The 18,271-nt window shown below is 38.4% G+C and overlaps 1 protein-coding gene across 1 annotated transcript; it reads left to right on the top strand.

Moving 5' to 3' along the window:
- Positions 1–9,453: 9,453 nt before the first annotated feature.
- LOC101291021 lies at positions 9,454–11,351 on the top strand. Its single transcript, XM_004292986.1, has 2 exons — positions 9,454–10,207; positions 10,597–11,351. Exons 1-2 carry the CDS (start codon positions 9,454–9,456, stop codon positions 11,349–11,351), a joined length of 1,509 nt encoding a protein of 502 aa, XP_004293034.1.
- The last annotated feature ends 6,920 nt before the right edge of the window (positions 11,352–18,271 follow it).

Here is an 18,271-nt window from a genome sequence, read left to right as displayed (position 1 = left end):
GAGAGAGAGAGAGAGTAAACTGAGTCGCTGAAATGGTCCCTCACGGACTGTTTTTGCTTTGTTGGGCTCACCTCGGCTGAAATCGTGCTGCAAGACCACCATAGGAAGACAGAAGAGGAAGTTACGAATCCAAAGCCGCTGGTCTCACCTTAATCGGACGTCGGACGAAGGAGATATGGCCGGAAAACGAAAATCGGTCGGGTTGGGTTTCTAGGTCGCGCGAGAGAGATGGTTGTGAAGAAAAGTTAGGGTTTTCTGATTTCTAACCTTAAATGGTAAGTTTCCCTTTTTATAGTACGGCTTAAAAGAGGTAAGTTTGGTTTTTAGATCATAACTTCTACGTACGAACTCCGTTTTCGACGTGCCACGTGTCCACGAACTCCGTTTAACATCCTCTACAACTTTCATGAAGAAAAATTTCTCAAATTTCAAACGAAAGAAAAAGTCAACTTTTAGAGCTATTAAAAGCTTAGAAACAAAGATAAGTAAAAAATGATGCTCATTTACGGTCTAAGTGAAGGTAAATGGTCAAACAAAGTTCGGGGCGTTATAGGGATATTCCACCTCCCTTGGTATTCAAACAAATCAGATACCATTGAAACTCTAGTTGAAAAATAAGGTTTCAAATCAATACCTGACAACTAAGGTTCATCCCATATACTAGTATGTCTGCCATTACGTACTAATGTGTTCCTTTACACCCGCTTGTAGGATATCTCTTCCTTGTAAAATACTCTGCTATGCATAAGATGGACTAGTTCCAAGCTTAGCCTCCCAAAAAGAGCAATGAGGAAAATAAATAGCTTTGAGCAATCTGCTAACTAACGAATTAAGATTTTGAATTAATCTCCACCCTTGTTTCGCTAGGATAACAAGATTGAAAGCAAATAGGTGCCGGAAACCCATACCGCCCAACGCTTTAGGCTTACACAAACTATCCCAAGCACGTCAATGCATGGCCTTCTTTTCGTCTATACTACCCCACTAAAATTGGGCACAAAGTTGATGGAGTTCTTGTATCAAATTCTGAGGCAATAAATAGCAATTCATTGTATACAAGGGCATAGCCTAAACAACTACCTTAATCAAAAGCTCCCTTTCTGCAACACTAAGAATCTTTGAACGCCAACCGGTAAGTTTCTTAGATAAATTGTCCTTCGGATATGCAAAAGTACCCGAATTAGATCTACCAACCAAAGTAGGAATGCCAAGATACTTCTCATGTTTTTCCACAAGTTGCACTCCCAAAGTATCTACCAACTCTTGGCTTGTCACCTGAGGAACATTCCCATTGAATACCACATTACTTTTCTGCAAATTTACCTGCTGCCCAGATGCTCTCTCATACAAACTCAATAAATCTTTGATCATTTCACAATTCCGGGTAGATGCCAAAGAATATAACATGCTATCATCTGCAAAAAAGAGATGACTTATTGAAGGAGCTTCATCACAAATCCGTAAACCCTGCCATTGTCCCTCAGTAGCTGCATCAAAGATTAACGTTAATAGTTCTTCAGCACAAAGTAAAAATAAATAAGGAGAAATAGAGTCCCCATGCCTCAAGCCCCGTTTGGGAGTAATCAGACCAGTTGCATGTTCATTGACCATAAAAGAATATTTCACAGTAGATAGACACAACATAATTACCTCCACCCAACCTGGATCAAAACCCATCTTGAGCATAATCTTCTGTAAGAAACTCTATTCCAATATGTCATAAGCCTTGCTAATATCTAATTTCAATGCCAAAAAACCTTCTTGGACCCTACGTAATTTGTGTATATAATGGGCTAATTCTGAAGCAACTAGAGTATTATCAGAAATAAGACGATCAGGAACAAAGACACTCTGTTGAGGAGAAATAATATCCGACAAGAAAATTTTGAGTATGTTAGCTAAAACCTTGGATGCAATCTTGTAAATCACATTACATAATGCAATAGGTCTCAACTGTGACATATCCTGCACCTCCTTCACCTTCGGAATCAAGACAACATGTGTATAATTCAAATCATGTGGCATCTCTTTATGAGTAAGAAAAAAAATAACCGCTTGACTGACCTCTCCTCCAACCAAATCCCAATATTTCTGAAAGAAAAAAGGGGACATGCCATCTGGACCAGAAGCTTTGGACAGATGTATTGGAATAATGTTGTCTTCACCTCCTCCACACAATAGGGAGCTAATAAAGAAGCATTCATGTTCTCTGTCACCCGTTTGCCAATAGTACGAAGAACCCGATCATGTGCCTCTAAGTCCGGTTCACTCGAACCAAAAATCTGCTGAAAACAATTCAATATCACATTCTCAATTCCAACAGGATCGTATTCTGCCAAACTTCATTCTCATCTTTCAAGCCTTTAATTTTATTCCTCTTCTTCCTGTTCGACACTTTCCTGTGACAAAACTTTGAATTTCTATCTCCATCCTTCAGCCAAATAGCTCTTGACCGCTGACGCCAATATATTTCATCAATAGACATTAGTCATTAAGCTTCCGAGATAATAATACTTTTTGTTCTTAATCAGCCAAATCAAACGGATGATGCATCAACACATCTAGTTGTCCCCGTATTCCTTCTAACTCTCCTGTCGTCCTCTAAAAGTAGTGTGATCTCAGTCCAACAGGTAAGACCCTGTGCTTCTTAATTTTCTACATAACTGCACCATAGGAGCTCCAACTTGTGGAATACTCCAAGTTGCCTCAACCGCCATAGAAAAGCCTTCATAAGAAACCCACATCTCCTCAAAACGATAATCACGTTTAAACTTATGATGCACTGCCCTTTCTTTTCTTACTTCTAACAAAAGAGGGAGATGATCTGATCTACTAGGATGAAGATTGATCACCCTAGAGTGATCAAATGATGATAGCTAGGCTGGAGAGCAGACGGCTCTGTCCAAACGTTCCTTTGTTGTTGAATCACCCCAAGTATAAGCTGCTCCCACCGCCCCCATATCATCCAAGTTGCAATCTAGGAGAGCTTGACAGAATGCATCCATCTGAGATTGGTTTCTGATACAACCTCCAGACTTTTCACTAAGCCGCCTAATTTCATTGAAATCTCCAATCCCCACCCATCTATCAAATGAACCACTAGCCAAAAAACGAAGAATGTCACAGGTAATATGTCTCTACCTTGTATCCGGATGTCCATAGAAGCTAGTAAAGCGCCCCCCCAAATATCATCCGGACCCTTTACAGATGCATCAATAAAATATTGTTCCACTTTTCATATCTTAACTGTAACTGAATCATCCCATAGCAGCGCAAGACCTCTTGCTATTCCATCTCTGTCCATTGCTACAAAGTGAGTCATGCCAATAGCATTTGGCAATGACTTATGATGGCGCAAGACACACTTGTTTCAGACAAAAACACCAATTGAGGACGGTGTCGTTGAACAAGAAGCTTGGTTTCCCGATTAACAATTCCCTGACAACTCCATGCCAAACAGTTCATCATAGGCCAAGGGGAGAACCACCGGATTCGTCTGCCTGAGATCAGAACTCTGACTTCAAACCCGATAAAAATCTTCTTTAGAACGTACCCTAACTCCACCTACTCGAGATTGACTTTCCTTCAGTCCCAAGATGAAACACACAGACAAACGACGAAGATGATGTCGAGATGCCGATCTTGTTGCCTGAGAAACGGAGATATGCGAAACCTAGGTTGACGACTCCGCAAGGCTGGGTGTTTCGTTCTAGGCAAACCCTAATATTTTTTAAGCAGACAATTTTGTTTGTTTGGTTTGAATATGGGTAAAAATCACAATATCTTAACTCTTTTTTTTAATAATTGGACGTCGAGGTATATTAAACTACATAATAGTTTATCCATTTAACAACATTAAAAAATTATGGGTAAAATAATGTATAGTCTCTATGGTTTGAAGCCGACATCTATTTAGTCTATTTGGTTTCATTTTAATCTGAATGGTCCTTAAAGTCAAGATTTTCTTTCTAAATAGTCCTTCCGCCAATTTTGCCCTATTAGATTGCTGACGTGGCCATTAAAAATTATAATGTTTTTAACGGCCACGTCAACATTTTAATGGTAAAAATTGGCGGAAGGACCATCTGGGAGGAGAATCGTGACTTCAACGACCATTCAAATTAGGGTAAAATATTGTATAGTCCGGAAGTCGACATCTGTTTAGTCCTTATGGTTTTATTTTAATATGAATAGTCTTTAAAGTCACGATTTTTTATCCAAATAGTCTTTATAGTTTTATTTTAATCTGAATAGTCTTTAAAGTCATGATTTTTCACCCAAATAGTCCTTATGGCCTTTAACTGAGAAAATTGTCAGAATGACTATTTGGATGAAAAATCATAACTTTAAGGACTATTTAGATTAAAATAAAACCATAAAGACTATTTGAATGAAAAATTATGACTTTAAGGACTATTCAGATTAAAATAAAACCACAAGGATTAAACAAATATCGAATTCAAACCACAAGGACTAAACAAATTTCAATTCTTCAGATTAAAATGAAATCATAAGGACTGAGGAGATGTTGACTTCAAACCACAGGGACTAAACAAATTTCAATTCAAACACTATTGAGGGCTAGATGAATACCTAAAATCAAGGACTAAAATATCCATTATTGAGGATATATTGACCTTCTAAAATATGAATATTTTGATAGATATATCAGAAATGTCGACGTCATTAAATATTTAAATTGTGATCGACAAGAATAATATGAAGTTATTTAGAGAGGTTATTAAAATGTATAGGAAATAACCATATGGTGTCGAGCAAAGTTGGTGAATCTGATTCTGCAGTGCTGGTTCAGCTTTTTTGGTGTTCAAATTTAGATTCTCACCCTCTTGGTTCATTGATTAAAGGCTGTAAGAACTTCATGTCTTCTCTAGGAATTACTCATATCAACCACATTTTCAGAGAATGTAATATGATTGCGGATGCCCTGGCGAAGAATAGTGTGTATCATGATCTAGGCCTGATTGTCTTTGATAACCCCCCTGTTCATGCTGCTCGTTCTTTTCTTAATGATCTTGCTGCTGTAACAAGAGTCGGGAGAGTCTCCTGCTCTAGTACTTAGTCTTTTTTGTTTTTCTGTTTAGGCCTTTTTTGGCCTCGTTTGTAAACAAAAAAAAATTAAAAAATTGGTGAGGGACTTCTAAAATTTCTTGTTTCAAGTGTCCTTCTAAAATTTCGAAGGCTATTGAAAAGGAGATGAGGAACTTCTTTTGGGGAAAAAATGCAAAATGCCCCCCTGTTGCTTGGGATCAGGTTTGTGTTCCGAAGAGTTGGGGAGGGGTTGGCCTAAGACCGATTACTTACTATAATAATGTTGCCCTAGCCAAGTTAGGGTGGAATTTGATTAGCAAAAAAGAGAATTGGTGGGTGGAAATTGTAACTCGAAAATCTCTTAGAAAGTCCTTTTTTTTAGTTGAAAAAACAAGCCAACCATTCTTTAGCTTGGAAAGGTATTTTGGATGCGAGAGACCTGCTTCTTTCTGGTATTCGTTGGATTATTGGTAATGGTAAGAATGTGAAATTTTGGACCTTCAACGGGGTCTATGATTTCCCTTTGATTAATATTTTGGATGCATCTGCTAGACAACATATCGATTTAAATACATATGTGGCAGATTTTATTGATAATGGTTATTGGAATGTTTCTAAACTGAATGAGTTTCTTGATAGGGACACTGTTAATGCAATTCTTGAAGTTAACATTCTTGTTGTGGATGTTGATGATGAGTTAATTGTATGGGGCCCTTTCCCAAATGGAAAGTTTTCTGTGAAAACAGCCACTTGGCTGCAATATAAAACTTCTAAACACTCAAAAGCTTATTATTTGAATAGAATTTGGAATTTGAAAATTCCTCCTAAAGCTAAGATTTTTGCTTGGCTTCTTTTGAGAGGTAGACTAAAGACCAGGGATTTCCTGGCTCGTTTTATGAATGGTATTGATTCCTCATGTGCTTTTTGTGGTACTGCAATTGAAGATATTAATCATCTGTTTAGATCTTGTCCCTTTTCAGATTCGGTTTGGACTGCTGTTAGTAACTTGCCTTCCCCCTCCAACTTTCCTAATATGAAGGTTTGGCTTGAACATATTATGGATAATGAGCCTCACTCTGTCTTTGAAGATTGTGTTCTAGTGTGCTGGCAGATTTGGAAGTCTCGAAACAACACCATCTTCTGATCAACTCAGTCCACTCCCACCTTAGTTGTTTATTCTGCGGCCTCTATTGGTGCTTCATGCCACAGTGTTAATGGTCCCTCTATTGCTCCTGCTTCAAAAGCTGTTAAAACCATCTGTTGGATCCCTCCTGCTCCAAATTAGGTGAATCTCAACTTTGATGGGTTTGTCCTCTCCACCTCTAGTGCTACTGGCTTTGTTGTTAGAGACTCTTTTGGGGTTCCTTTAGTTGCTGGTGCACGTCAACTCCATACTTTCCAGTGTTCCAATTGCTGAGTGTTGTGCTCTTAAAGATGGTCTCGCTACTGCTAAAAGGTTCAACTTCAAGTCTATTGTGGTTGAAGGAGATTCTCTCTTAACGATCAATTGCGTTAAGATTATTTGTGAAGTCCTTGACGTCTCAAATCCCATGTTAAAGATGTCATTCATGTTGCTAGTGAGTTTGATAATATCAGTTTTGGTCATGCCTTCCGAGAAGCCAATTTCTTGGTTGATGCTCTTGCAAATCTCGGGCACAGTTTGATTTGTATTTGTAAAAGTTACTAGGTAATTCTTTAATTTTTTTTATCAGGTAAATTACAACTGCGTGAGTTGAAACAACCTCCGACTTACTAAAATGGAGACTATGCCACTAGACCAAATGAACCTGGGCAGGTGAGTTACCAAGTAATTCTTTAATTTGTTACTAAGAAAAAACTGTGTGGGGTTTGAAAGTATTTGACACGGTTTGGATCGCATGGGAGAGAACGTAGGGGATCTGTGATTGCACCGTGAGAGATAGCTTTGAAATTTGTGTGGATTGAACATTAGCCCCCCTTCGGGAGAGCACAAATAGGAAATATGTGATTGCACCGTGAGAGATAGCTTTCTCACACTAAAATTTGTGTGAGATAGTGTTATTTCACATGAATTAAAAACTGTGAGAAAGTTTTTTTTGCTAGTAATGGAGCAACTTTATTCCAAAACGATTGCAAGAATGTGATGTTGCTTCTAAGCTGAAGTACCTAAAGGATAAGCTCTTATATAGATTCCTGAGTCATCTCTCTCTATCAAATCACTCTCTCTCTCTCTCTCTCACACACACACACACACTCTCTCTCTCACACACACACACACACACACTCTCTCTCTCTCATCTCTATAATTTAGCAACTTGTTCTCTATCTTATATATATGGTTGAATCTTTTCTGTAAAGTCCAGCTGATTGTTTAGTTCTCACTACAATTGAACAATTTGTTCTCATCTTCTTTGGAACGAATACTTTCTACAAACTCACTGTAAGTTAGTCACTAACTCATGGAGTCATAGACTCACATTACACCTTATCTTTCTTTTACTGCACTTAACTTCTTATGCAAGTGCAAATATTCCTCTAAATCGTCACTGATATTTTTACAAATTCACGGGCTTAGTCACTAACTTAGAGTCACAGACTCATGGTACACCTTATCTTTCTTCAATTGTGCTCAACCTCTTACGCAAGTGCAAATATTCCTCTAAATCGTCACTGATATTTTTACAAATTCACGGCTTAGTCACTAACTTAGAGTCATAGACTCACGGTACACCTTATCTTTCTTCAATTGTGCTCAACCTCTTACGCAAGTGCAAATATTCCTCTAAATCGTCACTGATATTTTTACAAATTCACGGCTTAGTCACTAACTCACAGAGTCACAGACTCACGGTACACCTTATCTTTCTTCAATTGTGCTCAACCTCTTACGCAAGTGCAAAGATTTCTCCAATCTTCACTGATTTGATAATTGTGTAATATAGATCGATCCGATATCCCTTTAAAAGACTTGTTACTTAGTCATCCTCGAATATATTACTCCCATATCACTCGAGACTCTCACTCTTTATTGAGATATATTTTGATTCTCGAGATAAATACTTATTTTCTCCTGGATATCACTTGAGATCCTCACATTATATAATAATGCTCACTTGGATACTTATTCCAAAATGCTCACATTATAGCCGAGATTGAGTGGGTTGACCAAAAATAATGGATATATTTGACATGATGGAGGTAGGACTTGGTCCTTGGTTGGCAGTTGACCACGTATAAATGCTTGCAACCGAGACCAAATATATGCTTTGAGGTTGGCCAACTTCATATTCATTGAGACCTATATATATTTTTCCTATATATAATTAAAAAGCTGAAGTTGCTGAATCTCCAAGACAATATTGTATTCATGGCGAATTAAACAGCCCAGAATTGAAGGAATATATGCATGCATAGAAGCCATGGTTAAATAATCCAATGCAGAATACATTGACGGACATTGTATTCCTTTTGTTCAATGTGCTTGATCCGGAGATCAGAGTAATAGGGATCTTATCTACTAAGAACGAAACATCAATACATTATGGTCCATATATATAAAATATGCTCAGGTAAAGCCTCCGCACGCAGCTAGCTCGCTGCATTGCAACTCAACCTGAGACGTACGCCGTTTCTGATATAACTAAGAGCTACTTGCAACTGATTAAAATTAGCTAAAACATCTAAAGTTTTTTTTTTCCCCATTTTGGGACAAATTTGTTTTACTCAGGTTAATTCATAAATATAGAATATTAGACTGAAACCAACCCGGCCAACGTTTTTTGTAGCTATTTCTTTCCGAAACTAGAAAACCAAAACCCATTTGCATTAAGCAATATCTGAAACTTAAATGAAACCGTGCAGTTTCTCCTAGGAAGAGAGAAATGTGAGCTTTCAGTTTCTGAGGAATTAGGTAGTCGATCAGTTCAGTTAGCATATGCTCAGCAAGTTTCATGCATTCTGGTTCGATAAATGGGAAGAAACCCTAAGAGAGTAATTTTACCTGGATATATTTGTAAAAGTTACATCAGAGTGGCCCTAGTGTAATGTCAAAACAAACTTTATTATTCAAAAGGAAACATCATGCACTTGTATATTAACACAACTGTGCTGCTAGCTAACTCTGTCCCATTCCAGACTTCCAGTTTCTTGACTTTCCTATTATGGTCGGCAAAGGTCCGTTAACCTAAGGCTTACGTTAAGGTAGTTATGCTATAATAGGATCGATCATATATATCTGACTGTCCATGTGAGACAGCACAAGTGGAATTCAAAGTAAAGAACACATTAAGCTTAATGGAAGCAATTGATATGGCGCAAGAGTTGATGCAAATGCGCTTCATAAAACCACTATAAAAGGAGAGGCTAGCATCAATAGCAGTCACAACAACAGTAGCAAATACAAGCAATACCTAGCTTGAGCATCAAATGGTTCATCCATCTACGGTGCGCCTGGGTGCTGTCTTGCTCATTCTGTTGTTCGCTGTTCTTTTAACTGAGGGAGCTCCTCAACCAAAGGCCAAGAAAGTCAAGTGTCAAGACAAGAAGTTCTACAAGTGTTATCACAAAGATCTCTATTGCCCTAAAGCATGCCTCCGTACTTGTGTTGTGGATTGTAAGAAATGCAAAGCTGTTTGTAAGGCCCCTCCTCCCCCACCACCGCCTCCACCACCGCCACCTCCGCCACCTCCGCCACCTCCGCCGAGACGTAGATGGCGCCAGTCACCCCCTCCTCCCCCAAAGAGGTATCACCATTCGCCACCTCCTCCTCCCAAGGCTTATCCTTCACCACCACCTGCCCCTTCAGTTGTTCCACCTCCCCCTCCTCCAACTACAACTCCACCTCCGTCACCTCCTGTTTCTACCCCGCCGTCACCACCATTGCCTCCTCCTACTACCCCATCACCACCGCCATCCCCTATTCCTACCCCTTCACCACCTTTGTCTACACCATCATCACCGCCACCCCTTACTCCTACTCCATCACCGCCGCCGCCCCCTACTTTTTCACCACCTTCTTTGTATCCTCCTCCACCACCGCCTTCGTCAGAGGCCGCCGGTGAAAAGAGAGTGAAATGCAAGAACAAGGACTACCCTCATTGCTACGGTCTAGAGATGAGTTGTCCTAGTGGGTGCCCTGAGCAATGCGAAGTTGACTGCGTTACATGCAGTCCCGTTTGTAGTAAGTTCACACAACCTATATATACGGCACTTTTTTTTTAACCGTCTGTTGGTCTCACATGAATCTGAGTTATATGAATCTGAGGTACATGGAATAATTACTCCAATCAATTTTTCCTGAAGTTTGCAATTATTTGGTTTTTATTTTTTATTTTTTATTTTATGCATGAATGCCTGGAATTAACACTAATTACTAGCTGCAATATCTGTATTTTAGATATGGGATCCCTGGAATTATCTTCTTTCATTAATCTCTACTCATAGATATTCATTTCAATTCTACATCGATAATCATAAATTAATTGACTCGATCATTAACAAACATTTGGTTTGTGTTCATTAGTTGTTTACTTGATAACTTTAACACTAAAATGTATGGGTCATTCGCAGATTGCAACAAACCAGGTGCTGTCTGCCAAGACCCCAGATTCGTTGGTGGTGATGGTATAACCTTCTATTTCCATGGCAAGCGAGACCAAGACTTCTGCCTCGTATCTGATTCCAACATCCACATCAACGCCCACTTCATCGGCAAAAGACACCAAAATATGAGGAGGGACTTCACTTGGGTCCAGTCTCTAGGTATCCTCTTTGACAACCGCAAGCTCTTCATAGGCGCCAAACCGACTTCCACTTGGGATGACTCTGTCGACCGCCTAGCCATAGTCATTGACGACGAAACCATCAGCCTTGCTGACAACGAGGGCGCATACTGGCGATCACAAGGACTCAAGATCACAAGAAGCAAGAACACAAATGCTGTAGAAATCGAAGCCGAAGGGAACTTCAAGATCAAAGCAGTAGTGGTGCCGATAACGGAGAAAGAGTCAGTGATACACAAGTACGGGATTACACAGGAGGATTGCTTTGCTCACCTTGACTTGAGCTTCAAGTTTTATGCCCTCAGTGGGGAAGTTAATGGTGTACTGGGACAGACGTACAGTGAGAACTATGTCAGCAGGGTTAAGATGGGTGTCGTGATGCCTGTTTTGGGTGGTGATAGAGAATTTTCATCGTCTAGCATCTTTGCCTCAGATTGTTCTGTTGCTAGGTTTAGCGGTGAATTTAGTGAAAAGTCCAAGTATGCTAGTACTATGAATTGTGCTAGTGGGATGGATGGTCGTGGAGTTGTTTGTAAGAGATGATTACTTATGGATCTCTTCTCTCTATTGTAAAATAAGGGGCCAGAATCATATGTATCTGGCTTCAGAAATTCCATCAATGTAAACATTGATGATTGATAAATAACATTTTGGTCGATTTGTTGCTTGATTATTTACTATATTCTCTTACAATAGGATTAAATCGACTTCTTTTCAATATTTTCAATATTTCTAATTCATTTTTGTTTGATTCAATATTTATAATTCATTTTCTCTCCTAACACGCGGCATAGTCTCCTTTTAATAGTAAGAAGCTATGAGTTCGACTCACTAAAGACTAGTTGTAGCATTTGAATTATTAGGGTTTGAATTATTTACCCGATCAAAAAAAAATACACCTTCTTGATGAAGTATAAAGTGTAGAGACAAAGAGATCTTGTAAAAAAATAGAGAATCATCATCTTATTCATTGATAGGAGCCCTTTATATAGGGAATTACAAAGTACTAATATGATAATGATAAGGAATACATAGTCATATTATAACTACATATCCTGATGACATAAGGTCAAGACACACATATGAAATATCCTAGAACACTCCCCCTTGTGCCGCGTGCCAGTATGCCGGTGGTGCTGATATGTCGCCTCGTTAAAAACCTCGTCAAGGAACAAAAACCATGTGGGAGAAAAACAAAACTTTGATCGTAAGAGAAAAGGAGTACAACGCACCCTTCATATTTGATAGTGACATGTATGTATGTGCTAGACTCCCCCTGAAGTTTGCACCTCCCCTTGATCTTTACATCAATCATAGGGCTTTTCCTGATTCTTACTAATTACAGAAGTTTCAATAACTTAGCATGTTAATGCTCTTTGACATGTCTTCAAATGTGGCATTGGGCAATGATTATCTAGATCATGCCGTATTGTCCTCAAACATGATCTTTTACACTTAGATCTTGAGGAGAATGTCGCTTGTGAACTCAACACATAAATTCGTGCAGGAAATCAGATTTCCGTGCAGCATGGCCTTCAGTTACTAGAACAGCCGTAACTTCCTCTAGGAAATACATGCATATGAATAAACCGTAAACGGTTTTGGAACCTAGACTCATTTAGCTTTCCAACCGTATATTACACACATTCTAGTTCATCAGGAGCTGTTCACAAAGTCCCGTCAAAGTTGATTGTTTTGGCAAAATTAGATTCTCGGACAGATCCGTCCTACTTTACGAAAACGACCATAACTCATTCAATATGATAGGTATGATCAAATGGTTGGTGTCCCTAGAAAGTAGACACATAGACCTTTCTAATGGTACCAATTTTACCATTTTCTAGTGAGTGAGATTCCATGTAGGTCCCGTGGAATTTGACCTACGAAACTTGACAGATTCTGATTTCGCTATTGATGTGTCTTTTTTATGTAGGGATAGAATAAGCCCCAACCTTTCATACCATTAAGTATTGAAAAAGGAGTTACTGCCATTACATTGGTATTGCGTGGGCGCATAGCTATACTTAGTTTTACAACTTTTCATAACGAATGAGATGTCAAGTCTTTTTTATTGTGTTGAGTACATTGATGCGTCTTATTGTATTTAAATGGGAATTTCATCTCTTAACACATATTTGTCATATTTCTTTAGACAAAACAATAGATCTCTCTTTAGAGCAAAGACTTTGACTAATCATGAGAGTATATGTAGACCTCACAAGTTATAGAACACCTAAGCCGATTGATGGAAAATCATCATCAATACAGTCATCGAGTGCCTTATCGAGACCTAGTCTTCCAAGATCTTTTTCATTCTAACTTTGGATGTCGATATATATTAGCATCTCTTGATCCATCAAGAGTCCATGTAAATCCGAAATGAACACGCAAAGGGATAATTCATCATATCTCTTCCAAATCAAGTAGAGTCCATGTGCGTTTCAATACCTTTGGCAAACGCGTGCCCTGTGGTCTAGAGTCACTTGATTCGGATGAATGAAGTCTGTTTAAGACCTTCATGTATATCTCTAATCCCATAGAGATGTTCTTATGACCACATTCATAGGCTGCATGTTTAGTTATTCGGAAACTACCAAACTGACAAAGTAGTAGAGTTCAATGACATTCATTATGAGAGCATATCTCATCGTAGTCGATCCCAATACGTGTTAGTGAGAGACCTTGAGCCATAAGATAAGTCTAAACTCATGTTCTCACTACGTTATCTAACAAAGACATATTTGATAAGGTTTAGTTTGTGGTGTCAGCATCACCTGCCCTAAGACCTATCTCTTTGTTAATGCTGGATTGCATCTTTTCATTAGGTCAATCAACTAAGTTGATATCCATCAATGAAGGATGGTTCGATAATAGACTCATTATCCCACGTCCTCATGTACACTAGTGTAATACTTGTAGAGATCTCTATATGGATTGGATTTGACATTGAGGCGTCACCCAAAAATAATCACAATTCAGACTTCAGGAGACGAATTTGAGTATCACTGATCAATGGATCAAGTTATGCCAATCTCACTTTCTTCCTAGTGCGAGAAAATATCGAACCTAAGGGCCTCCCTTCTTTTGGGGAGCCACACGGCCTTGTGACACCAATTTTGCCACTATATATATGGCGTCACCATATCACCATCCATGGTGATGACGTCAAGACCAACACTTTTTAGTCGCGTCATGTCCTCTTGATAGGACATCAATCCTTGCAGACATATTTGCAGCATGTGATCTCGTCACTTTAACACTTTAAGCATTTGGGACCAAGATGAGATTTAGTGGGGACAAACCACGACAATTCACGTCGTTCCACTTGAACACTTGTGTTCTTATCTCCCCCTAACGGAGGGATTTGTCTCATCAAAGTGACAATCCGTAATTTAGCGGTGAATGAGATCGCCTGACAAGGTTTCTACAACGGATTATAGGTGGAGGTTTATATCCAACCTAAACTTATTCATCTTAAATGACACATCATTGTGTGCAGTGGCATTGCGATTTGGCACCTAGAAATAACATATAGCCGAGCTCAAAGATTGAAGATCCATTTCAATCTTGTTTGAGCTCAAGGATTGCAATTTCGTGTCAATCCTGGTACACAGTCAGGAGTTATAGTACAACAATATTCAATGATTGTAGGTCGTAGATGAATTAGTAAAGTTGCATGCAAATATTGCATAGCCCCAAGACGCAATAGAAAGATTGGTGTGGATCAATAGATATTGATGAACCGTGAAAAGTTCTGAAATCTAGACTCGTAGAGCTTTCCAATGATATAAAGCTCACTGTCTAGTTCGTCAGCAGTTGTTCACAAAGATCAAACGAAGTTAATTGTCCATAAGGGACATATTGCTATTTTTCGTAGATTTGACATGTGCGAAGCTGTGAAGCTTGCAGGTGGCGTGTAGACTTTTGCCTTAGCCAAAAGCGACGTGTGTATGATCAAAACGAAGTCTTTTTTAGTCGTTCAAGGTCGTAAACTCCATGACTAGTTAGCAAAAGCTCCTTGACATGAACATAAACTAACTCAGAGGACCTACATGATTCGATCATGATGATGATTGTCCGGTTTTGATAAGTCTTCAATGTCTTTTGCAGGACGAAAATTGGTTTAATTTATAGCGTAGAGGGATCCAAAATCAAAAGGTTTCGATAACTCCAAGTCAGTATGACCAGATATGTCCGTGGAGGGTCGGTAGTGCGAGGCACACTTGAAACCACTATCTCCTTAATTTCGGACAATTCTAAGACATCACATTGAGCTTGGATGGGTCTAGTTGAACAATTGATGATGGAAAATCCGCTATACGGTAGAAGACTTCATCTTCACTTGGAAGAGACCAAAATCAGCACAATATGTCGTGTTTCTAAGGACGATGTAAGAATGTACATTTTGTTTGTAAATCAATACGAACCATAAGAGAAGAATAGTTTTATAACTTCGAAAAAATTCTCAAGGCATTCATTATTGCTAATATGAGTATATATCGAGGTCTCGAATAAACAAATGACAACTATACGACGTCTTATTACATATAGCTTAGAAAGAAAATCGATGTCTAGACAATGATGTCAAAATCATGGGTAGCTAGAGCAGGATCCGAATCTTTGAAATTCGCGATCATGAGGATGACGTTCTTGTCCTCATATTGATTTTCCGTACCTTTTTGTATGCATTCACGATTTGAGGATGAATTTGACAATCTTGCATTGTCATGAGCTGGCATGAGTTGTTTTGACATATTGATGTCTAGACCGGGAGTGTTGCCATTAGGGCCGGCGACACCTCCCCCTATTTTCTAGACTTCGACACGGCTTCTTTACGGTTGTCGTGACCCACATTGCATTTACCACACTAGGGGTTAATCCCACGTGCACAGGCTAATACGTTTATCTCATTAGCATTTATGCAATTCCGCTAAAGATTATGGATCAGGATGCCACGATATATGATCGACGATATGTAGTCAAATAAGGTGGTAAGCAATCCACTTGACTTAATAACTCAACAAGTTGAGTTAGATTGACGTTTCAAGAAACGCTCCATAGGTGCATTCCACAGTACTTTGTGGTCATTACTTTTTGCACAAATTGTCATTGAAGGCTTTTGTCGATGTGGCACGTCAAAGACTTTGAGCGCATAAGATGTGAAATCTCGGCATCTAGGCATGTTAGCCCGTGGGTCAAACATGTGGTTTAATCCTTTCAAAGGAAAGATTCCATAGATACCTAGTGAAAATTCGTCTTAGGCATCGAGTACATCAAAACTCAAATGAGACCAAGCAAAATGTTACATTGCTCTTGCATACAAAACCAAGCAGTTATGAGACTCGATATAGGTCACAAACAATGTTTTTAATGGTTTGTCCTACGGATTGATCACACACAATCCGGAAAAAACTGCGAATTAATCAAACACAATTCGGAAAAAGGCCTCGAATTGATCAAACACAACCGAGACAAAGAAACAAGAACGATCAAACACACTCTTGACCCGCGAATAAAATTCTGGGATTTTACCTGCACACACAAAATCTCAAGCATAGAATGGAGATGGAGATGGGAGGAAAGGATTTTATCCTCCCCGAGTAACTGAACTTGAAAAAGTTTAGGGTTTCAAAACATACATTTCGAAACTTCAAACACTTGAAGAAGTCGAAAATTGTAGTCGGAGGAAACAAAATCTCAAGCATAGAATGGAGATGGAAATGGGAGGAAAAGATTTTATCCTCCCCGAGTTATTGAACTTGAAAAAGTTTAGGGTTTCAAAACATACATTTCGAAACTTCAAACACTTGAAGAAATCGAAAATTGTAGTCGAAGGAAACCAAAAATCGTCGGCACACGGCGACCAAGGGATTGGTAGTCAGTGATGTCGGATAGCGGCCGGGAAAACAGGCGGCGGTGGCGGTCAGACATAGGAGCAAAAAAATATTTTTTTAGGGTTTCAGAAAACAAATGGTAGGCTATTAGTTCTAGGGTTAAAACAAAGTGTATGATAACATGATGAAGTATAAAGTGTAGAGACAAAGAGATCTAGTAAAAGAATAGAGAATCATCATCTTATTCATTGATAGGAGCCCTTTATATAGAGAATTACAAAGTGTAAGTATAAAGTGTAGAGACAAAGAGATCTAGTAAAAGAATAGAGAATCATCATCTTATTCATTGATAGGAGCCCTTTATATAAAGAATTACAAAGTACCAATATGGTAATGATAAGGAATACATAGTCCTATTCTAACTACATATCATGATGACATAAAGCCAAGACAAACATATGAAATATCTTAGAACACTTCTCTAATTTTTTCAATATTTTTAGTACCCGTTTGTAAAACTAAAAAAAAACAAAAACAATACGTATAATTGCTCACTTAATGGACTTCTTTGAGTGATTGTAAGGAACAAGTTTACGACTAAAACTATAGGTATATATAACCTTTGAAACTTTATTTGGAGTTTGTTGAAGATATAAATGATCCAAATTAAGGATCCAAACTGTTCAAGTCGATGGATATGCAATTTTCACTCATTATTTGTTTTTAGTTAGAATTGTGTTGTGTAAAATTAATCTAAGGTTTTATAAATACTTTGATTGAGTTACTTTTTTGTAACGCAATATAATTTTGAAATTTTCTTATAATAAATCTTGGAAAACTAAGTAATCTTTGAAAAATACCGATATGTATATGAACGTCACGAGCCTTATTTTGTGTGGATCGTCTGGAGCCCCAAAATAACGCTAGCTATTTGATATCAGTTACATATGTTATAGGATTTAGAACTCAGTTATTTGATTTGATTTTAGCCAGTCATATCGATTCATTCAACCTGACGTTCTTATTAGATCTCCCGAGACGGAGAAATTTTTCAGTGTTACGGGAGGACCACGTGACAGTCTAACGTGGTTCTACATTTCAATCAAATTTAGACATGTGGATTTTCTTCATGAAAAATTATTTCAGCTATTTTGTCAAAGATCATTTTGGGTTTTATGTTGTTTTTTAAATACTAAACCCTAATCCCTAAACCCTAAACCCTTAAACCCTATACCCTATACCCTAAACCCTAACCCTAAACTCTAAACCCTAAACCCTAGACCCTAGGTTGAACTTGCTAAATACCCATGAATATCATTTCACAAAAAATAGAAAATATTAGTTTATATTTTAGTTGTAAAAAATCCACATGCCTAAATTTGATTGGAATGTAGGACCACGTCAGACTACCACGTGGTCCTCCCGTAGCACTTAAAAATTTCTCCCCGAGACGTACTGTGTGGAGAAGCAAAAGCCTTAAAGGAGGAATATATGCATTGCACATTTGCCCATATCTGTTGTTTAAATGTTTCGATCATTGGAAATTGACCAGAGACTCCCAGGTGTTCCAAGTGTGTGTGTCTATATATATATATATATATATATATATATATATATATAGTACGTACC

This window comes from Fragaria vesca, linkage group LG2 (genome assembly GCF_000184155.1).
Source record: "Fragaria vesca subsp. vesca linkage group LG2, FraVesHawaii_1.0, whole genome shotgun sequence".
Classification (NCBI taxonomy): domain Eukaryota; kingdom Viridiplantae; phylum Streptophyta; class Magnoliopsida; order Rosales; family Rosaceae; genus Fragaria; species Fragaria vesca.
This window is presented reverse-complemented; position numbering and strand designations above follow the sequence as displayed.